General features: G+C 37.3%; 1 protein-coding gene across 1 annotated transcript in view; it reads left to right on the forward strand.

Annotated features, from left to right (window-relative positions):
* LOC149119414 (uncharacterized) overlaps window positions 1-24739 on the forward strand; it is a 168124-nt gene that overhangs the window by 111245 nt on the left and 32140 nt on the right. The window contains 1 exon segment of the mRNA XM_089325106.1: window positions 18977-19133. Within this exon segment, the coding sequence (XP_089181232.1) occupies window positions 18977-19133 (157 nt within the window).

A 24739-nucleotide genomic window follows, 5' to 3' on the forward strand; every position in this document is an offset into this window, starting at 1 on the left:
ATTTTCCTAATTTTGTTAAATATATGGATATCCAAGTACAAGAACACATGGGACTGCAAAGAGTCACATTCAGAGAAGATCTTTACCATGACACATTATATTCAAATTTTCAAATGTAAAAACACAAAGAAAACATCCTAAAATGTACAAGGGAAGTATCAGCTATCTTGTAACAGATCTCCAATTAGATTGAAAATAAGACTCTCATCAGAAAACCAACAGGTTAGGAGAGATGGAGAGATATAGTCTACATCTTACACAAAATAAAACCTCAAAAGCCCAAAACACTGCATTGAGTTCTTATTTATACAAGAAGATAAAATAAGCATCTTCTTAAAAAACTAGAAATTTGCCACCATTTGTCCAGCCTCACAAGTGATACTTAAGTATTTATTACACAGAAAAACAAAGAAAGATGATCAGCATCCTGAAAGAATGGAAAGGCATAAATTTAATAATCCAAATGTGATCCAAAGGAAACAATAGGAATATTTATGGAAAAGTGTCAGGACTAAGACATTACTTAGTAACAATGACAAAGCATGTAAGTAGACTAAACACTCCAATTTAATGTTACAGAGTGGCTGAATGGATTAAAAAGCAAGTCCAATTTATATGCTGTCTACAAGAAAAACATCTCACAAAGAGAAAAACAGATCAAAAGTGAAAGGATTGAAAAAGTTAATACATGCAAATGGGAATAGAAAATGAGGCATACCTATGTTTTAGGAGTTATTAATTTGAAAGGTGGAGTTACAGAGAGAGGTAGAGAGAGAGATAGAGGGGTCTTCCATCCAATGGTTCACTCCCCAAATGGCCACAATGACCAGAGTTGGGCCAGGAAAAGCCAGGAGCCAAGAGCTTCTTCCAGATCTCCCATATGGGTGTAGGGCCCCAAGGACTTGGGTCATATTCTGCTGCTTTCCCAGACACAGTATCAGGGAGCTGGATCAGAAATGGAGGAGCCAGGGCTGCAAATGGTACCTAAATGAGATACCAGCCCTGCAGGCCAGGGCTTTAACTCTCAGTGCCACAGTGCTGCCCCATACCTATCTGAATATTAGACATAATATACTTTAAGACAAATCTGTTAAAATAGACAAAGAAGATTATTATGTAATGATTGAGGGATCAATTCAACTGGAAGATTTGACTATAGTAAATGTATATGAACAAAATATTAGACCCCCCCAGTTAGTTAAAACAAAAATTAATGGATCTAAAGGGAGACATATATTCCAAAGCAATCATAATTAGTGATTTCAATACCCCACTTTCATCAATAGACACATCACCAGACAATATAACCAAGAAAGCAATGAGGTTAATCTACACATTGCTCCAAATGGATCTAATTCATATCTACAGAAGAATCCATTTCACAGAAGAAGAATACACAATCAGGGCATGGGACATTATCTGGAATAGACCACATGTTTGGGAAAATTTTTCAACAGATTAAAAAATTATACTATATATATTTTCTGACCACAGTTGAAATAAGCTGGTAATTAATTGTGATGGAATGAGGTGAAAAGGTCATGCCAAGATGGCCACTGACAACAGAAACTGCCTGGCAACAGGCCATGATTGGATGGCTTTGGAAACCACATGAGAACAGAGGAAACCACATGACAACAGGGCCTGACTGATGGCAGGCCATGATTGGATGGTTTCAGAAACTACCTGGTGACAAGAGCCTGACTGGCAACAGGCTGTGATTGGATGGCTTTGGAAACTGCCTGGCAACAGGCTGTGATTGGTTGGGGCATAGACTGCCCCTTGACTAGATTGGCTGGTCTTTGCTATATAAGCTGTTGTACTAACTCAAATAAACTAGTTTGCAGGCTGCTCGCCTCAGGCCTGCTTTCACCCAACTCCTGGAGTCTGTGTGGTGACTCCACACCTCTTGCCCCCACCACGCTCCTCTCAGAAATAAATCCACTGCAACATTGTTGAGAAATCAACTGCAACAATTAATAACACAAAAATTCTAGAAAATATACAAAAATATGGAGTCTGAACAACATGGTTCTAACTGAACATTGTATCATAGAACTCAAAAGGAAATAAAAAAAATTCCATGAACTAAACAAAGATGTCAGCACATCATATCAACGTTTATGGGATATGGCAAAAACCATGTTATGAAGAAAGATTAAATAGCAACTAGTGCCTACATCATGAAATTGGCAATACATCTCCAAGACCTAGATGAACAAGAATAAACCAAACCCATATTAAGAAATAATAAAAATTAGAGAAGAAATATATAAAATTGAAGTCAAAAAAGATACAAAAGAGCAGTGAAATGAAGAGCTGACTTTTTAAAACAACAATAAAGTTGATTAACAGTTAGCCTAAATCACCAAAAAGAGAAGATCCAAATTAATAAAATCAGAGATGGAAAGGCAGATGTTACAACTAATGCCACTGAAGTGAAAATAATCATTAGAAATTATTTTATTTAGATTTATGCCAACAAATTGGAAAATATATAAGAAATGGATAGATTTATGGACACATAAGCTATACCAAAATTGAGTATGATGACATTGAAATTCTAAATAGACCAATAGCCAAGATGGAAATTGAACCACTAATAAAGACATTCCCCCCAAAAAAGTGAAAGATTTAATGGCTTCATAGCTGAATTCTAATCAACTTTTAATTAAACAATTTCAATGTTTCTAGAACTATTCAAAATAGTTGAAAGGGTGTGATTTATGTTTAACCCCTTTTACGAAGCCAGTATCACCTTTATACTAAATCCCTAAAAAAGATACAACAAAGAGAACTACAAACTGATATTCCTGAAGAACATTGATGCAAAGATCCTAAACAAGGTACTAGCTAAAGAAATCCAACAACACACCAAAAAGATTACACCAAGACCTGGTGGGATTTATCTCAGGAATGCAGAGATGGTGCACCATATGCAACTAATAAACGTTATACATAACATTAACAAATTGATGAGTGAAATCCAAAAGATTATCTCAATAAATACAGAGAAAACATTCTGTCATGATAAAAACATTAAGCAAAATCAGTATAGAAAGACATAATCAAGTCAATATGTGAAAAACTCACAGGCAGCATCATATTGAATAAGGAAAAATTGGGAAGCGTTTACACTAAGATGTTGAAGTAGAAATAAGCACACTTTCATCATTGCTATTCAATACAGTTCTCAAAGATTTATCAAGAGTCATTCGGCAAGAAAAAGAAATTTAAAATGGTACAAATTAGAAAGAAGAAACTCAAATTATCTGTTTGCAGATGACATCATCTTATATTTATGGGAACCAAAAGACTTCATTAAGAAAGTCTTGGAACTCACAAGAGAGTTTGTCAAAGTTGCAACTTATAAAAATCAACACAAATAGTATTTGTATATACAAACAATGCCGTGGCTTAGAAATAACACTAACCGAAACTCTTCAATGTCTTAAAATAAGTTTACGAAGGATGTGAATGATATTTAAAATAAAATTTACAAAACATTAAGTAAATAAATTGAGTAAAACACACAAAAAGTAGTACATTTTTGTGGTTTGGAAAAATCAATATAATCACAATGTCCATACTATGAAAAGCGATCAAAGTTATTCCAATCAAAATACCATCCTCCTCAGATCTAGATAAAAGCAATGTTAAAATTGATATGGAAACATGAATGATCCCAAATAGCAAAGAAAGGCCTTGTTTCATTATCGGTGTGAAAATATCCAATTTTCCCATCCCTTTTTGTTGAGAAGGATGTCCTTTCTACAGACAGTGATTTTAGCTCATCCATCAAAAATTCATTGTAGATGCATGTACTAATTTTTGGGATTTCTATTCTGTTTAATTGGTCTTCATGTATATTTTTGTGCTGTGCTAGTAGTAGGCTGTTTTGATTATAACAGCCATGTGGTGTTCTTGAAATCTGATATGGTGATGCCTCCAGCTTTGTTTTTGCTGTTTAAGAATCCCTTAAAATCAAGACTTTTCTTTTACATCTTATACAAAAATTAATTCACAATAAATCAAGGATGTAAATCTGTAACCTGATACCATCACATTACAGTATACTTAAATTATTTATGGTAAATTTTAATATCTGATATATGATATATCATGGTTTCTTGTATATTAGAATTTTTGTTTAATATTCCCTACATTGCCTATTTTGATATTTGTTTTTATAAGTAATGACAATAAATACAGCCAAGCAATCAAGGTAATTCAAATATTTCAATTTGTAGTTATTTATACCATTGATAAAGTACAGACTTTATTAAAACTAATACTGACAAAAATAACACACATATAGTTAAAGGGTGCTCATTCCCTCTACACAATAAGGTAAAAATATAGAAGGAGAAAAACAGAATGATTGGTCTATATTGGGGCAGATTTTGTCTTAGCAGTTAAGATGCCCATATCCCATGTCAGAGTATCTGAGTTGCATACTGGATTAAGCCTGTCAGTCCAGCTTCCTTGTCATGCAACCCTGCGAGAAAGTCTTGGAGATTCATATGGTTTGGTTCATGCCACCTTGATTCAGCGTTTCAGTTGGCCCTAGCCTGAAGCTGTTATAGAAATCTGGGGAGAGACCTAAGGGATGTGAGGACTCTCTCTGTCTCATGGGATCTCATCAATTAATTAAATCATTATTTAAAATGAACAGCCTTACTATGAATAAAAGTTTATAAATATAATGTAAAATTAAAATTCACTGGGCAAGAGGTGGATTACTCTGTATATTCAGTTGAGAAAATTGGATGGGCATTTGACAATCATTCAACTCTGGTTCACATATAATATTATATTTGAATTTTGATGTGAACAGTCATAATTGTTCCCAAGTGGCAGCTGCTAAGGATTATCAAACTGCCATGTTAATTGAGGATGGGTTTGCTTATACCTTTGGCCTGAATTTTTTTTTTTATCCATTAAGAATTATTCTTCCACTTTTCAAGATTTATGTACCCAAATACATAAATTTCCATTTTAAAACAATAAGATGACTATTTTATATAAACCTATATGAACAAAAAAGTTGCAATGTTGAGAAGGCAACTTATTTTAGCCATTTAACCTTTAGTTAATTTTGGCTTTGACTGCCTGCACTTCCAGGGTATTTTCCAGGAAGTCTTTGTCGGTGCCAATATCTTGCACAAAATACACTGAACGTAGATTAAAGACCTAAATCTACAACCCAACACCATCAAATTATTAGAGAACATTCCTGAAACCCTAAAATTATTTTTTAAAGTATATAAGTGTATAATGTAGAAAACTACATGTAAATCAATGATTATTATGCTATAGCAAATAATTATGATTTGTTTAATTCTTTGAATTGAAAGAATAAAATATAAAATGAACAAAAAACATAGATCATACTTAACCACATGAAAAATAGAGTAAATCTTCATTTAGTGAATCTTTACTTACAGATGAACACCAAAGGACAAAACTCCTGAATTTGCACCCATTCAGCTTTTTCCACTTGACATGTACAGAGTGCAGAGCAGAAAAGTGACATTCAGGTATTTTCTAAACAAGAGAAACATTATTAAAATCATGTTTTTCATAAAAAATTGCATACTAATGGCCACCTTTTCCACTGATAGACCATAAGTAATCTTATTATGGTAGTGCAGCTAATTGGCCCCTTGCATCAACTTGCAGCAACCAAAGACAGAGTAATGTCCATTGGATAAAGAGCAAAGACCAGATAAAGAGCAGTTACACACTTTTCTCCATTAGGATCTAGAAATTAGTTTTCAACACACAAAAATAAATATCTCTTTCAAGAACCTAATTTACCTTTTACACATAGTAATGAATGATTTCTTTCTCAGTTGCCCACCATTTATCACTGTAGTGTAAAGTTTTTCTCATCCCCGTTTCTGGCTCTTCCCTTGCATTGCCCATTTTGTATTGATACATTTTATTCTTCTTAAAGATTACCTTAAAACTTTCAATTTCAAAATTCCCAAATCTGGCTCTCTCCCTCCTTTATAATTGATTAGATGTTGAGTGGTTTGGTGGCTAATTTCTCAACTGCCTAATTTCATATGTGCCTTCCATTTTACTCCTAACTATTGGTAATTTGCATTATGCTTAATTTATCCTGTGAAAAATAACACACACACACACACACACACACACACACACACACAACATTGAAGGTAAGGTTAAATGGATAAAATAAGTTGCCTTGTCAACACTGCAACATTTTGTTCATATAGGTTTTATATAAAACTATTTATATAAAATAGTCATCTTATTGTTTTAAAAGGGAAATTTATGTATTTGGGTACATAAATCTTGAAAAGTGGAAGAATAATTCTCAATTGATAAAAAACATTCAGGCCAAAGGTATAAGCAAGCCCATCCTCAATTAATATGGCAGTTTGATATCAGTTTGCATCAAATTGAGAAGGGTCTGTACTGCAAAAGAAACAGTCAGGAGAGTGAAGAGAAAACTGACAGAATGGGAAAATATTTGCAAGCTATGCTACAGAAAAAAGATTAATAACCAGAATCTACAAAGAGATCAAGAAACTCCACAACAACACAACAAACAACCCACTTAAGAGATGGACCAAGGACCTCAATGGACATTTTTCAAAAGAGGAAATCCAAATGGCCAACAGACACATGAAAAAATGATCACTAGCAATCAGGAAAATACAACTCAAAACTACAATGAGGTTCCACCACACCCCGGTTAGAATGGCTTACATTCAGAAATCTACCAACAACAGATGGGACACTAACCCACTGTTGGTGGGAATGCAAACTGGTCAAGCCACTATGGAAGTCAGTCTGGAGATTCCTCAGAAACCTGAAGATAACCCTACCATTCAACCCAGCCATCATACTCCTTGGAATTTACCCAAAGGAAATTAAATTGGCAAACAAAAAAGCTGTCTGCACCTTAATGTTTATTGCTGCTCAATTCACAATAGCTAAGACTTGGAATCAACCTAAAGTAGACTGGATAAAAAATTATGGGATATGTACTCTATAGAATGCTATACAGCAGTCAAAAACAATGAAATCCGGTCATTTGCAATAAAATGGAGGAATGTGGAAAACATTATGCTGAGTGAAATAAGCCAGTCCCAAAGGGACAAATATCATATGTTCTCCCTGATCAGTGACAACTAACCGAGCACCAAAAAGGAAACCTGTTAAAATGAAATGAACACTATGAGAAACGGTGACTTGATCAGCCCTTGCCCTGACTGTTGATGAACAACTTAATAGGTTATCCCTCTTAGAATCAGCCCGTAAGGCATGTGGATCCGGCTGAAAAGCCCATGAGAGTATTTCAGGCATGAAAAGCCAAGACACTCTGTCAAAAAAAACAAAATGACCTAAATGAAAGATCTCCGTGAGTGAGATCCCAGTGGAAAGAACAGGTCATCAAAGCAGGAGGTACCTTTCTCTGAAGGGAGGAGAAAACTTCCACTCTGACTACGACCTTGTCTAAATATAACTAGAATCAGTGAACTCAAAAGGCTTCCACAGCCTTGGCAACTCATGACAAGAGCCTAGGGTGATTACTGATGCCATAAACAAGAGTGTCAATTTGTTAACTCAACAACAGGAGTCACTGTGCACTTACTCCTCATGTAGGATCTCTGTCCTTAATGTGCTGTACATTGTGAATTAATGCTATAACTAGTACTCAAACAGTATTTTTCACTTTGTGTTGCTATGTGGGTGCAAACTGTTGAAATCTTTACTTAATATATGCTAAACTGATCTTCTGTTTATAAAGAGAATTGAAAATGAATCTTGATGTGAATGGAAGGGGAGAGGGAGCGGGAAAGGGGAGGGTTGTGGGTGGGAGGGAAGTTAAGGGGGAGGGAAGCCATTGTAATCCATAAGCTGTACTTTGGAAATTTATATTCATTAAATAAATGTTAAAAATATAATTTTAGACATGAACTCTCTATACAGGCTTACTGTTTATATATAACTGGCATATTTAAGCTTGCATTTGTGTAGTCTCTTATCTGAAAGCAAGTTATAGTACCATGCAGTAAACTAAACTAGAATTTGGTTGACTCAACAAAATTTCAAATCAGATATAATATGGTTTCATTTTGAAATATTTAAATAGAAAATACTTGAAAGTGATTAATGAGTAATTTGCATATATTCTACATTTTATACTTTTTCAAAATATTTTATTTGAATATTACATATCTGGTTTGACAGTTTTGACACTCATATTCACAGTTGTTCCCAAATGTTCAATTTTTAGAGAAAACATTTTCTTTGCAGACTAATATTTTATTAGTATAGATAGTAGTTTAATATTTAATAATTAAAATATATTCAGATACAGATATATGTCTTCACACAAATAAAACTGATACCTGGATGAATATAGCTCTTATTATAAGTGGTCATAGACATTAATTCTATAGAGTACCTATCCCATAATTTTTTATCCAGTCTACTTTAGGTTGATTCCAAGTCTTAGCTATTGTGAATTGAGCAGCAATAAACATTAAGGTGCAGACAGCTTTTTTGTTTGCCAATTTAATTTCCTTTGGGTAAATTCTAAGGAGTATGATGGCTGGGTTGAATGGTAGGGTTATCTTCAGGTTTCTGAGGAATCCCCAGACTGACTTCCATAGTGGCTTAGCCAGTTTGCATTCCCACCAACAGTGGGTTAGTGTCCCAGCTGTTGAGGATTCAAAATTAACTGCAACAAAAAGTGCTTTTGCCAATGTAAAAGAGATGATAACCTCTTGAGTATATCCATCCTTAAAGTAGTTGGCAATGTCAAACATCAATTTGCCTCATCCTATCTTCCATGTATAACAATTAGCAAGTTATTTTTTACATCACTTGTAGGTCATATTTCAGTATCCCTGAAATTGTAAACATATATGTTATCTTAGAATTGATTTTTTTTTCCTGAGCATGAGGTGATTTGTAACATAGTAGGTTGTACTTTTAGTTAACATTTAGTTTATTTGCCATTATAATACCAACTCACATAAATGTGCTATATTTAAGATTTTGCTAACAATATTTGAAGTTATATAATGTTATAAATCTATCTGAAAGGGAGGTCAATCATTGAAGAAGCAGCAGGCCACTTTCTCACAATGCTATGCATATTAGATAAACACATGTAATGAAATGGAAGGCTAATGGATTAGTTACTAAATATTAGAATACTTAATTGCAATTGAAATTAAATAAAAAATAAAGTAAGCTATTTCTTTCTCTTGGGCTACAAGATTATTGAGGAACTATTATAGGAGATAATTTATGATAAGAAATACACTTATTTGTTGAATTTTTGATTTTTTTTGACTTTTATTTAGTAAATATAAATTTCTAAAGTACAGTTTATGGATTACAATGGCTTTCCCCCGACCATAACTTCCTTCCCACTTGCACCCCTTGCATCTTCTGCTCTCTCTCCCATTCCATGCACATCAAAATTCATTTTCAATTATCTTTATATACAGAAGATCATTTTAGCATATATTAAGTAAAGATTTCATCAGTTTGCACCCACACAGAACCTAAAGTGTAAAATACTATTTCAGTACTAGTTATAGCATTACTTCACATTGGACAACACATTAAGGACAGATCCCACATGAGGAGTAAGTACACAGTGACTCCTGTTGTTGACTTAACAAGTTGACACTCTTGTTTATGGCGTCAGTAATCTCCCTAGGCTCTAGTCATGAGTTGCCAAGGCTGTGGAAGACTTTTGGGATTGCTGACTTTGATCTTATTCTGACAGGGTCATAACCAAAGTGGAAGTTCTCTCCTCCCTTCAGAGAAAGGTACCTCCTTCTTTGATGGCCCCGTTCTTTCCACTGGGATCTCACTCACGGAGATCTTTCATTTAGGTCTTCTTTTTTTTCCCCAGAGTGTCTTGGCTTTCCATGCCTAAAATACTCTTATGGGCTCTTTAGCCAGATCCGAATGCCTTAAAGGGCTGATTCTGAGGCCAGAGTGCTGTTTAGGACATCCGCCATTCTATGAGTCTGCTGTGTATCTCGCTTCCCATGTTGGATCGTTCTCTCCCTTTTGATTCTATCAGTTAGTACTAGCAGACACTAGTCTTATTTGTGTGATCTCTTTGATTCTTAGACCTATCAGTGTGATCAATTGTGAACTGAAATTGATCACTTGGACTAGTGAGATGGCATTGGTACATGCCATTGATGGGAATGTATTGGAATCTCCTGGCACGTTTCTAACTCCACCATTTGGGGCAAGTCAGCTTGAGCATGTCCCAAATTGTACATCTCCTCCCTCTCTTATTCACACTCTCATATTTAACGGAGATTAGTTTTCAGTTAAATTTAAACACCTAAGAATAATTGTGTGTTAATTACAGAGTTCAACCAATAGTACTAGAACAAAAGATACTAATAGGGATAAAGAATTACATTGTACAACAACAGTCAGGACAAGGGCTGATCAAGTCACTGTTTCTCATAGTGTCCATTTCAACAGGTTTCCCCTTTGGTGCTAATTTCCCTGCAGGTGCCATCTTTGAATTGCCTCCTGGGACTAATTTCTCCACAGATTCCCTTTTTTGTTTTATATAAAAGAGAGAAAAAGAGGAACTGAGCAGAGAGTGTGCCTGTCTTAGGTTGTCCCCTCTGACTGGGATCAGCCCTTTAGGGAGCATGTCTGTCTTAGGTTGTCCCCCTCTGGGGACCTTACCTGCCTTTGACTACTACTCCAGCTGTTAAGGGCTGTCCCGAGGATCTTACCTGTCATTGGCTACCACCTCAGCAACTCAGTGTATGATGTGTTATATCTCTACATCTTGGCAGTGGCCGTGGGCAGATGTATAGAGTTCCCAATCTGGCACTTAAAGAGCGGCATATTGTTGTCTGACCACCATTAACTGGACCACAGCAATGCAATCTTAGACAAATTTACAAGGACAATGGAGACAAAGGGTCCACAAAGGGGAGGAGATAAGGAAGCCATCCCCCAAAGCTTCAAGTTCTTCTTGGAGGGTCTTGATCTTTTCCCTGATGATGCTGGAACAATTAGCATAAAAGCAGCACTCCTGATGTACCATGATGATCCAGTCTGTGGGGAGCAACTCGGACTAGACTAAGTTACTGGAATTAAGACTTATTCTATGCATCTGCTCTCCCACAATATGGTGCTGAGAAGGGAGTAGCAGCTTCTACACAGCTGCCTCTCGCCAATTTGATTGACTGAGCTGCAGGAGCTGATCTTGCTCCTGATTGGAGGAGAGCAGCGTACTCGGCATGTGGGTAGCAGAGTTGGGATTGGTGGAAGAGGACTATAAAGGAGGAGAGAGACAACATGCACCAGGAACATCTAAGAGGAACATCTATCTGAAGGAACACCTGTGCAGCCCCCAAGAGAGCCGGCTGTGTGTGTGCCGCTCCCCCGCGGAAGTGGGGAAAGTGGCTAGGGGGAACTGCCCTTCCACGGAGGTGGAAGGGACGGTAGCCAACCCGGGAAGAACCAGCAGCAAACCCGGGGAGGGCCGAGCAGACAAAAGAACAGCGCAGGGTCCTGTGTCGTTCCTCCACGAAGATGGGGAGTGACACAGTCACAATAAGGCAGGGAGTTCAATATGGTCTTTTTATCCCTATAAAAGAAAAATCACTCCTCAGGAGGGTGTCCTCCTGGGTGACATTCTTTGGCAAAGGGGGGGGTATTTAAGTTTTCTCACACGTACCCATAAGGGATTGGAATTCCCCTGAGGGAAGACACAACCAAATCCACTACCAGCCCTTATCAGTGGGTCTGGTCCTTGCCAGCATCCCTTTAGTGGGTTTTTCCATTTTCTCATTCACATAAGACCACTTTATCTGGAAAGCAAAAACATGAGTACAACATAGGTCTGACATCATTTACAGCATTTTAATACACTTTGCATAATCTGAATTGACTCAAACAGTTGTACTTTAACACATTTAGAGTCTCATCCTTTGAGTATTCCAGGGAAGCCCCAAAGTTGGAAGACTCATTTTAGAATTTAAAACTGTTAGACAGTCAAACCGCTTAGCCAAAAATTTAACCAAGGCTGTGGGCTAGATCTGATTAGATTTAAGGTAATCACTTAAATGTTAAAAACAGGCAAATAGACATAATATAGACCAAGCTTGATCATTGTTACAAGGTGATTATTTAAATGTTTGGAAATAAGCACATATTTAAATAACCCATAGCTCTTAATAAAAACTCAGCTGTTTTCAAACAATTAGAATTTAACAGGCATTAAGACAACATAATATAGGCCGGCGCCGTGGCTCACTAGGCTAATCCTCCGCCTAGCGGCACTGGCACACCGGGTTCTAGTCCCGGTCTGGGCGCCGGATTCTGTCCCGGTTGCCCCTCTTCCAGGCCAGCCCTCTGCTGTGGCCAGGGAGTGCAGTGGAGGATGGCCCAGGTGCTTGGGCCCTGCACCCCATGGGAGACCAGGAAAAGCACCTGGCTCCTGGCTCCTGCCACCGGATCAGCGCGGTGCGCCGGCCACAGCGCGCCGGCCGCGGCGGCCATTGGAGGGTGAACCAACGGCAAAGGAAGACCTTTCTCTCTGTCTCTCTCTCTCACTGTCCACTCTGCCTGTCAAAAAAAAAAAAAAAAAAAAACAAAACAACAACAACAAAAAAAAGACAACATAATATATTACTTTAACTCATTGCTTTAACAGAGAATCAAATTTTAATTCTATGTCAAAGAGGAATGGAGAGAACATAATAGATTAACATTACTTTAACAGAGGATCAGATTTTAAGTTTATGTCAAAGAGAAATACATTAGTATACTTGTGATGTTTTCCATCTGCCAATATCCTTGATTTACATTTTGAAATAACCTGCTAAGAATCTCCAAATTAACATAACATTTTTAAATAAGGTAACACAAATTTTGACCTGAGTTATTTTAAAGAGTGTTGAACTATTTTCATAACATGCTGAGTATATAAAAGTTTACATTTGGATGCATTTATCTCATCTGCCTTTATGCAATTTAAATTAGCAGTTACACCTAAATGACTTAGCATGCTGATTTAATATCATCTGTAAAAATTAAAATTGCATTTATCTAACACAAGTACTAATTACCCATTGTTGTTTCATTGAGCATTGATTACCCAGAAACCTGTTAAAATAAATTGCAAAATAAGTTCAGCAAGTCACAAAGCAATATTTTTAAGGCTAGTGAACATCCTAGATTCAAAGAAAAATTAGTTGCCCTCCCTCTTTTTTTTTTAAAGAATATCTCAGGCCCCATGACATCATAGTCTATCAGCCATGTGGGGCTGCTTTTGAAACAAAGGTTTAGGCAGCTGTCACAGTTCCCACTCCTGATTTTCCTGTCTGCCTTGCTCAAGATAAAACAAAAGAGCCATCAGAAGGGTGGGATACCTAATTTGTTTCTCAATAAGCAGGGAGCCCAAGGATGGGATTACCACTCCCTTGCTATTCTTATGGTAAAACTGAAATAAGAGAGGGACAAAAGACCAATTGGAAATCATGGAGACAGCCATTAAGACAAGGAGAGTAGACTTTGGACCAGGCCTGGTTCTGAGATAAAGTCTGAATTCCTAGGCAGGAGGGGGACGTATAGTGAGCTGAGATAGTGAAGTTGGGGCCACACATGTGGAAGGCAGAGGTTTAGGTAATGCCAGTAGTAGCCAGAGGCACTTTCCCTCCCAGTGAGGAGAGGTTAGGGTTGTCAATGGAGAGAAAAAAAACAGCCCTAGGGAGTACTCTCCCTAGAGATATCTGGCCATGCCTGCATGGGTGCGTCAGGCCATGTTGACTGGAAGAGTGTGCAGAGAAAGGCCATGGTCACCCATTTACAGGGAAGACTGTGCACACCAGGGCCTAGCAGGACTGGCCACGGGGTTGGGTAAGCACACTGTTTACAAGATGGTGACAGGGAATCTAAGAGAGGGGAATAACCATAAAGGGGTGGCCACTTGGGCAGAATTGGAGTCTCGGTGGGTTGAGGCAGTGCTATAGTATTCCACACCTGAAGACTCAACCTTCATTTTAACTGCCTCTGGGGATTTATGAGCCTCCCTCAGGCCAGCACAGGCTGTCTTATGATCAACATTCATTTCTTCCCAAACAAGCATCTTAACAAACTGATCCAGAAGGTGCCCAGCTGGGAACTTTTTTTTTTAACTTTTATTTAATGAATATAAATTTCCAAAGTACAGCTTATGGATTACAATGGCTTCCCTCCCCCTTAACTTCCCTCCCACCCACAACCCTCCCCTTTCCCGCTCCCTCTCCCCTTCCATTCACATCAAGATTCATTTTCAATTCTCTTTATAAACAGAAGATCAGTTTAGCATATATTAAGTAAAGATTTCAACAGTTTGCACCCACATAGCAACACAAAGTGAAAAATACTGTTTGAGTACTAGTTATAGCATTAATTCACAATGTACAGCACATTAAGGACAGAGATCCTACATGAGGAGTAAGTGCACAGTGACTCCTGTTGTTGAGTTAACAAATTGACACTCTTGTTTATGGCATCAGTAATCACCCTAGGCTCTTGTCATGAGTTGCCAAGGCTATGGAAGCCTTTTGAGTTCACTGATTCTAGTTATATTTAGACAAGGTCGTAGTCAGAGTGGAAGTTCTCTCCTCCCTTCAGAGAAAGGTACCTCCTTCTTTGATGACCTGTTCTTTCCACTGGGATCTCACTCACGGAGATCTTTCATTTAGGTCATTTTGTTTTTGACAGAGTGTCTTGGCTTTTCATGCCTGAAATACTCTTATGGTCTTTTCAGCCAGATCCACATGCCTTAAGGGCTGATTCTGAGGCCAGAGTGCTGTTTAGGACATCCGCCATTCTATGAGTCGGCTGTGTATCTCACTTCCCATGTTGAAGATTCCTCCATCTTGTTGCAAATGACCGGGTTTCATTGTTTTTGACTGCTGTATAGTATTCCATAAAGTACATGTCCCATAATTTCTTTATCCAGTCTACTGTTGATGGGCATTTGGGTTGGTTCCAGGTCTTAGCTATTGTGAATTGAGCAGCAATAAACATTAATGTGCAGACAGCTTTTTTGTTTGCCAATTTCATTTCCTTTGGGTAAATTCCAAGGAGTGGGATGGCTGGGTTGAATGGTAGGGTTATATTCAGGTTTCTGAGGAATATCCTGATTTACTTCCATAGTGGCTTAACAAGTTTGCATTCCCACCAACAGTGGGTTAGTGTCCCTTTTTCCCCACATCCTCTCCAGCATCTATTGTTGGTTGATTTCTGAATGCGAGCCATTCTAACCGGGGTGCGGTGAAACCTCATTGTGGTTTTGATTTGCATTTCCCTGATGGCTAGTGATCTTAATAAAAGCTAAAATATATACAGTATATAGTCACATATTACATACAATGAGTATTTCAAAATATTTGAGGAGGATGAAATTCAAAGACAAGTGTACTTTTGTGCAAGAAAATTTGTAATCCATTCATATAAAGGATCTTTAAAAACACATTGAAAATTTGCATTATACCTGTCTATAAATCTATTTTGTTTTTCTTAATATAAATCATTTAATTCCACTTTATGTGAAATTTTACAGTATCATTATACATATTGTTTTGAAATATGTATGTATTGTGTAATGGCTTAATAAAGAGAATTATCATACATATAAACTTGCACATTTTTCAGAGGTAGAACATTTTCAATCTATTTTCTCAGTAATTTTGGAGATTAAATTACTTTGCATTGACTATAATCACCATAATTCACTTTTGTCTTTAGCTTCCAGGTCAATACTTCCATATTTTTCTTTCCCTCATAAAGATCATTAAATATGTTTTTGCTTCAACTTAAAGGCAATCTTTCTACCTTTCATACTGAAAGTTACTCTCTGTCATTATGTTTTATAAAATATTTATTTATTTGTTTGAAAGTCAGGGTTACACAAAGGGAGAAGGAGAGGCAGAAATAGAGAAAGAGGTCTTCCATCTGCTGGTTCACTCCCCAGATGGCCACAATGGCCATTGCTGCACAGATCGAAGCCAGGTACCAGGAGCTTCTTCCAGGTCTCCCATGTAGGTGCAGGGGCCCAAAGACTTGGGCCATCTTCCACTGATTTTTCAGGCCATAGAAGAGAGCTGGATCAGAAGTGGAACACCTGGGACTTGAACTGATGCCCATATGAGATGCCAGCACTGCAGGCAGTGGCTGTACCTGTTATGTCATAGTGCCTGCCCCTGTCATTATGTGTTAAACTCAAATAATTGCCCGTAGTTGAGATTTTCAAAGTGATAGAGCTGAAGTAATCTTTGTTCTCTGCATTAGGACCTATCAATTATTTTATTTTTTCTCCAGAGCACTTTAAAAACTTAACTATTTTTACATATATAATTTGTAAAACCATCTTCATATATGCTCTGTGAGGGTGGAGTTTTGCCATTCAGGACACTCCAGTAAATAGAAAAATCAGTTATATGAATCTCATTAGCATCAATAAAATTTGGCAATTACATAACATCCCCATAAAGAAAAAAAATAAAAACAGATGATGAGTACAGATCAGATGATTCAGATGTTGTCAGTAGTAAATAAGGGAATGTCTACCTAAGATATCTGGGAAATTTTAGTTGCTTCTCTAAAAGAAATCAGGAGAGACATGGCTCTATGAGGATGTGATAGGTTTTGAGGGCTCATAGTTCTTTTCCAGACATGGAAATGGTAGTTGATGTGCTGAGATTACTAGGCATACAACAGTAAAGAAAAGGAGTGCAATGATTCTGTTACCAATCAGAACATATGGGTTGCAGACATTGAGACACATTTAGCCTGTGATGGCTTCAGGCCCATGGGGGTCGAAACACTGATAGACAGGGCCTGCATATACAGGGTTTGGAAACACAAAGGAGAATAAAGAGAATGCAGATAAATCAGTGCCTGGAGATAATGTACAGCTTTAAATTATAATGTTAAAATAAAACACTGAAAATCAAAGATTACATCTTCTTTGTCAAGAATCAAAAATATTGAGAGAATATTTAATAAAAGCAAGAGAAAAAGATAACGACAGACATCTATGAAATACCATATAAAGTACCACAAAAAAACAAGGATATAATGTTTTTTTTTCAATAAAAAATGTTAACAATGTTAACAAACCATTAAAAAAGCATTTAAGGAAACAAATGGAACAGTAACACAAGCAACTGTCTCCATAAGTTAAACAAGATCATTATTTTCTAGAGATTATAAGCCTTTTCCAAGATATAAGGAGAAAGCTGTTAAAGCTTTAGGGGTAAAAATATGACTACAGAGTTCAAAATTCATTGTATTTTGAAAATCAGTTTCTAAAACAAAAATACAAATTACAAAAAACTCATATAAACCAAGTAAGTTGAATCACATTTAAAAAATTCCAACAAATCAATAATGAAAAAAGTCTCACAAATCTAGATTTCAGATACAGATTTAAAGAATACCTCAGACTTTCAAAGAGGAAAATGCAAATCTACATTTCCCATACATACTCAAAGTGGAAATAAGCAGAGAAAAATTTTTAAAATTTCTTTTGGAAAATCAACATTACATTAAAGATGATGCAATTGGACCAGAACTTACTTTTTTTAAAGTACCCCTTCAATAAACACAGCTACAAGTATCTTAAACAAAATATCAATATAATAAATGAACTCACTTCATAAAACATAACATATCCATAGCAAGCAAGTAGTAATGAAAAATGCAATAGTGGTTACGATTTTCAGACCAGGCATCCAGGAAGTAAACAGTAAAGGGAGATAGATTATGTGTTGAAAAGCATTGGATAAAGTTCAGCATCTAGTACAAAATAAAACTGCTAGGAGAACAAGAGAAAAGTCAGTGATCTCCTTATATGATCAAGAGCAAAAGGAACCTATAAAAAACTACACAGCTAATACAGGATCATTGAAAGTATTTTCCCTGGAAGTAAACTTAGACAATGCCTGCACTTTCTCTCTCCAACTTTCTACTGCAAGAGTGGTCAGGGAAATCAGCAGCAAAAAACAAACAAGTTGTAAAGCTCAATTCCCATGTAATACAATGTGAATGCGTCGGATTATGCTTATATACAGATAATTGATGAAAATCTTTAAAAAAAACTGATAAATGAGATTACTAGAAAGATCATAAAATCCAGTCATTACTAAGAAGCAGTATGAAACAAATAAAAATAATACTAAAGGACAATAGGCAGACTAGAAAAAATCTGCAAGAGAAATGGAAACAAAAGGATTAAATTACCTGTCTCTAAACGTTCTTTAAAGCAATATGAAAACAACTGTAAAGTGTGTCACACATACGATGAAAAATGCTCAGGAGCTAATAAACAGCCTTTAATTTTTTTTTCTTCTTTTTCTTTCTTTTTGACAGGCAGAGTGGACAGTGAGAGAGAGAGACAGAGAGAAAGGTCTTCCTTTTCCATTGGTTCACTCCGCAATGGCTGCTGTGGCCGGCGCGCTGCGCTGATCTGAAGCCAGGAGCCAGGTGCTTCTCCTGGTCTCCCATGTGGGTGCAGGGCCCAAGCACTTGGGCCACCCTCCACTGCACTCCTGGGCCTCAGCAGAGAGCTGGCCTGGAAGAGGGGCAACCGGGACAGAACCCGGTGTGCCAGCGCCGCAAGGTGGAGGATTAGCCTAGTGAGCCAAGGCGCTGGCCTAACAGCCTTTAAATTGTTACTGATCTGAAGCAGGTTACTGTGAACCCAGGTAGGCTCCCCGCAGGAAAGACCCTGGAGGCAGGAGTGGGCTAGCAGGTGGTGGACCAGGGAGGTGAAAACCCCCCTGGCGGCAGGACACAATCTCAGAATGGAACACAGGGCTCACCTCTTATTTTTCCTTCCCGCAACATCTGAAGTTATCTGTCCGCACTATGGAGGATGCTGATTGATGCGACTTTGGTAAGGTGTGCATGCTCATGGATATCCTCGCTGTCCAATCAGGCGTGGGGCGTGAATGCTACGTAATCACGCGAGATCTTGACTCCATAATAGTCTTCCAGCGTCACAGTGGAGAGAGGTCCAGGGCGGGGCCTCTGGTGTTTACTGAATTCCGGTGTAACTCAGCGTCAGGACAGCGCTCCCCTCAGAACCTGTCATGGTGAGTGTGAGAGTCCTGGCATGCAGATGTGGGGAAGGAGGAGTTGGGGAAAGTTGTGGAGAAGGCTGGTCTGAGGCGGGCCTCCCCAGGGTCCTCTCTGGGAATCTGTGGGCTGCATCTCCCTGCTGACACGGCCCTTCCCTCGGCCCACTCTGGTCTGCGGTGTCGGGGCTGGGCTGGCAGCTGGGACTCCTGGAGTCCTGTCTCCTCACAGCCAGTTGTCGGCTGGACCAGTTTCTGAGAACCAGTGTTGGTGGCATCCCCGGCCTCCCAGATTGTGCGGTGAGCACGCGATGGACACCAGGGAGAACCCAGACCCTGTGTGTGGGGTTCATGCAGGGGAGGAGTTGTTCTTCATGGAGTCCTCGCTTACTTTTTTCAGGGCTGACCTCGTTCCCCTTGTTTTCTGATTATGTCAGAAGCAGGGTTCTCAGCACAGCTCTTTCTGAGTCTTGCCCCTGCTTTCTGTTGACAATAACAGTGTCCTAGACTAGGTAAATTAAAAACAAAGTTTTATTTGACTCAGGTTTTTGTCGAGGTTATGGGAGGCCAGGAGGACACTGTACATTGATGTTTGGATGTCATCTTAGCCATCTTACATGGGCAGGCGGTCATCTGTCTCTGAACTTTCAAAATACAAATTTTAGCTGGTCATATTTCTGACTCTTTTAAAAACTGTTTATGTTCCTTGATTATCTTTCCACCTCAAGATATAAACCCGGATTCCTAAGTTAGTTTATTTTTAATTTTTAATTTCATAGAGGTGATTTTTTAAAGATTATTTAAGTATAATTGACAGACAAAATTTGTATACACTCAAGGCCTGCAACATGTTTTGCAATGTGGGGGACTTTTGCAAGCTTATGGAATAATCATACTATATTTTAAGCCCTTTATCAGAAACCTTTTAGTGTCCCCTTATACATATATTTTGTGAAGTGATTAGGACAATTAACTAACATATCTATCACCTTACATAGTTTTTAAAAGATATTTCAGATGTTAACCTGTTATATCTAATACTGTATTCATATCATTACTGTACTCTATTTTACAACTCAACGTTAATTTATTTGCTAACTGCAAATGTGTCATTCAACTAGAATCTTCCAGTTTCTTTCACACTTAGCCCCTCATAACCCTCGTTATATTCTGTGCTTATGATTGACTTTCTTAGATTCCACAAATGAGTAGCATTTATTTTTGTGTGTGTGTGAGTATCATGCTCTATCTTTTGATCTATTGACAGACAATGTGGTTATTTCAATATCTTATTCTTGTAAATAATGCTTCCATGAACATGGATGTGCAGGTGTACCTTTGCGATAGTGATTTTATTTCTTATGGATGCACATAAATTAATGAAATTGCTTTGTCATTTGTTCCATTTTTTAGAGGTATCTCCATAGTGTTTTTCATGGTGGATGTACCAATTTACATTCCTACAACCAATTTATATGTTCCCATTTCTCCACACCTGGTTCAATACTTGTTACCTTTTTTGTACTTTTTGATAATATCCATTTTTACATATATGAGATGATAACCATTTTAGTCTTGATGATCCATACTGAGCCCCTATTAGCTGTTTGTGTGTTTTCACTGGAAAAACAGATCAGATCATTTGTCCAAACTGATTAGGTCATTTATCAGTTTTTATTATATTTGCTTTTGATTTCTGTATGTCTTATGTATTCTTTCTTTAATCATACTGTTTGCTAATATTTTCTCCCCTTCTTTGCTTTCTGTTTTTATCTTTTCCTTTAGCATGTAGTTTTTTGTTGTTGTTTTTTACAGTCCTATTTCCTTATTTTCAATTTTGTCACCTGTGTTTGGTGTTATATCTAAGTCATTGTTGAATTTTTAAGCATTTGTGAAGTGACAAGTTGAAGAGAGTATTTTTTTCTTTCTTTCTCTTTGTGTGTCTCTTTTTTAAGACTAATTAATTTCACCCCCTCAATGAAACCTTTTATTTGAGGAATGCAAACTTTATGCATTTCATAAGTACAAGTTTAGTAACATAGCTATTCTTCCCATCATACCTGCCCTAACACCCACTCTCTCACTCCTCCTCCTCCCTTTCCCATCCCCAGTTCCATTCACCATGAAGACCTATTATTGACTAACGTTATACACAGAAAACCAACTCTATACTAACCAAAGAGTTCAACAATTTGGACATCAATAAAAAAACTGTTCCTCAACAGTCGAGACAAAGGCTGTTCAAAATCATTGCATCTACAAGTTAATTTCACTTTTTTGTTAGAACCTTAATTTTTAAGAAGCACCCAATAATGATATGCCTTTTGGGAGCACTTTGACATGTTTATAATAGAACTCTTTGAGGACAGAGGTCCTCCATGGTAAGTTAATGCACAATGAATCTTTTGGTTAATTTAACAATTAACACTCTTATGTATGACATCAGTGACCACCTGAAGTTCTTGGCATGAGCTGCCTAGGCTATGGAAGCATTTTGAACCCACAAACTCCATCAGTATTTAGACAAAGCCATAAACAAAGTGGAAGTTCCCTCCTCCCTCATTCTTTGATGACCACTTCTTTCCTCTGAGGTTTCACCCACCGAGTTCCTTCATGTAAGACATTTATTGCCACAATATTTTGGCTTTCCATTCCTGAAATGCTCTCATGGGTATTTCAGCCAGACTAGAATACCTTAAGGGCTGATTCTGAGGTCATAGTGCTATTTAAAGTGATTGTTATTTTGTGAGTCTGCTGTGTGGAATGCTTCCCATGTTGGAGCATTCACTTCTTTTAATTTCTATTATTATTACCAGAACCTCAATCCTATTCATATGATAACTTTAGCACTTAAGATGGTATTTTTACCCCCAGCTTAAGGGATATGGGACCTCATGGAAAGTTTTTAACCTGTACCCTTAGAAGTAAGACTGTAGGAATGTATGCGGAGCTATAAAGCTTTACAGCCAGAAACTTCATACACTTCATAATTACAACTTTAAGTATATGGTGATCCTTCCCATCATACCCATCCTCTCACCCATACTTCCAAACTACTCTTCCTCCTCCATCTCTTATTTCCACTCTTTTTACTGAGATCTGTTTTCAATTGACTTTATATACAAGAGTTCAAAAAATAGTATAAAAAATGCTCTTCCACTATCAAGACAAGAGCTGTTCAAGTCACTGCTTCTCAAAGTGTCAATTTCACTTCTACAGATAAGCTTTTAGGTGCTCTACTAGTTATCACAGGTTAGGGAGAATATGTGGTATTTGTCTTTTGGGGACTGGCTCATTGCACTAAGTATAATGTTTTCCAGATTCTTCCATTTTGTTGGAAATGACTAGATTTCATTTTTAGCACTATGTAGTATTCCATAGTGTACATATCCCATAATTTATTTTCCCAGTCTTCAGTTGATGGGCATTTGGGATGATTCAATGTATCAGTTATTGTGAATTGAGCTGCAATGAACATGGGTGTGCAGATAATTCTTTCATATGATGGTTTCATTTTCCTTGGGTACCTTCCAAGAAGTAGAATAACTGGGTCATATGGTAGGCCTATATTTAGATTTCTGAGGTATCTTCATTCTGTTTTTCATAGTGGCTGTGCCAGTTTACATTCCCAGCAACAGCAGATTAGGGTACCTTTTTTCTCACATCCTGCCAGCATTTATTGTTTGTTGATTTCTGTTGAAAGGCATTCTAACAGGGGTGAGGTGAAACCTCCTGGTGGTTTTGATTTGCCTTTCTCTAATGACTAGTGATTGAGCATTTTTTTCCTGTGTCTGTTGGCCATTTGCATTTCCTCTTTAGAAAATGTCTGGGTAAGCCTTTTGCTCATTTCTTCACTGGATTGTTTGTTTTGTTGTTGTTAAGTTTATTGATCTCTTTATATAGTCTAGTTATTAATCCTTTTTCCATTGCATAGCTTGCAAATAATCTCTCCCATTCTGTTAGTTGTCTCATCAGTTTCCTGAGTGTTTCTTTTGCAGTACAGGAACTTTTCAACTTGATGAAATCCCACTTATGAATTTTTGCTTTGATTGCTTGTGCCTCTGGGTTTTTTTTTTTTTTCAAGAAGTCTTTGCTTATGCCAATGTCTTGCAGAGTTTCCCCAATATTCTCTAATAAGTTGATGTTATCAGGTCATAGATTTAGGTTTTAATCCATTTTGAGTGGATTTTTGTATAAGGTGCAAGATGAGGGTCCTGCTTCATACTTTTGCATGTGGAAATCCAGTTTTCTAAGCACCATTTGTTGAAGAGGCTGTATTTGATCCAGGGATTGATTTTAGTTCCTTTGTCAAATTTAAGTTGGTTATAGATGTTTGGATTGACTTCTGGCATGCCTATTGTGTTCCATTAGTCTATACATCTGTTTTTGTTTAAGTACCGGAATGTTTTGATTATAACCCCCGTGTAGTGTGTCTTGAAATGTGGTATGTAAAAGCTATTTAGATAATTGACACCAAATCTGAGTTAGATTAGGGCTGTTAGTTCCTAGTCTTACATAGAATGCTGGGGTGACTGTAGTACACTGTAAAGTATTCTATACTTTATAAGCAAACAGAACAGTGTTCCAAGGCTTAATTATGAAGTGCGATTCCAAGGAAGAGATTATGTTGCTTACTCTGATTTGATCAGTAGCCACTGTTTTCAGTGATTAAAATTTCACATTGTAGCCTATATATATATGTATAACTATAGACAAAAAAACTCAAAAAGCATCTCACTCAGTGTTTAAAATTAAGGAGTGTTAAAATATTTAAATTAGTATCACAGCTAAAATTATGATGTTTGCAAGCAGCTTATTAAGAGAAACAATCTGGAAATAACTGAATTGCTATTTTGTCATGGTACATGGTTTGGTTAGGAATCAAAAATTTCCTTAAATTGGTGATTAATACATCTTTTACATTGTTTCACATAAGAAAAATGAGATATTTCTCAAGCATAAGTGGAATTAATTTCAATTAGAGCAATTGAACAATCTCAAGCAATAAATGAGGAATTAAATGGTGTAAGAATTTCTAGAATCATATGCATAGTTCTTTCATACAAAAAACATTGTCCATGAATTGTAAGTTCCCTCATATTATAGTTTTATATATTTTTAACCAAATTGAGGGTGTTTTAATTTCATGCTCTACAAAGCATGTGAAACTCTCTCATATTTGTTTTTTTAAGATTTATTTTATTTATTTGAAAGAGCTACATAGAGAGGCAGAGAGAGAGAGAGAGAGAGAGAGAGAGAGAGAGAGGCCTTCCATCTGCTGGTTCATTCCCCAGATGTCTGCAACAGCCGGGGGTGTGCCAATTCAAACCAGGAGCAAGGAGCTTCTTCCAGGTCTCCCACTCAGGTGCAGAGGCACAGGATTTGAGCCATCTTCTACTGCTATCCCAGGCCACAGCAGAGAGCTGGATAGGAAGTAGAGCAGCTGGGACTAGAACCAGCTCCCATAGGGGATGCTGCCACTTCAGGCCAGGGCTTTAACCTGCTGTGCCACAGTGCCAGCTCCAACTCCCTCATATTTGTTCATTTTCACTTTATTCTGTGAAGACCAAACTCAGGATGCTATCTGCCTAGACCTAACTGCCCCATGTTTTAAGTGAGTATTC

The sequence above is a fragment of the Oryctolagus cuniculus genome, chromosome Y (genome assembly GCF_051225735.1).
Source record: "Oryctolagus cuniculus isolate XC-2025 breed Fujian yellow rabbit chromosome Y, ASM5122573v1, whole genome shotgun sequence".
Classification (NCBI taxonomy): domain Eukaryota; kingdom Metazoa; phylum Chordata; class Mammalia; order Lagomorpha; family Leporidae; genus Oryctolagus; species Oryctolagus cuniculus.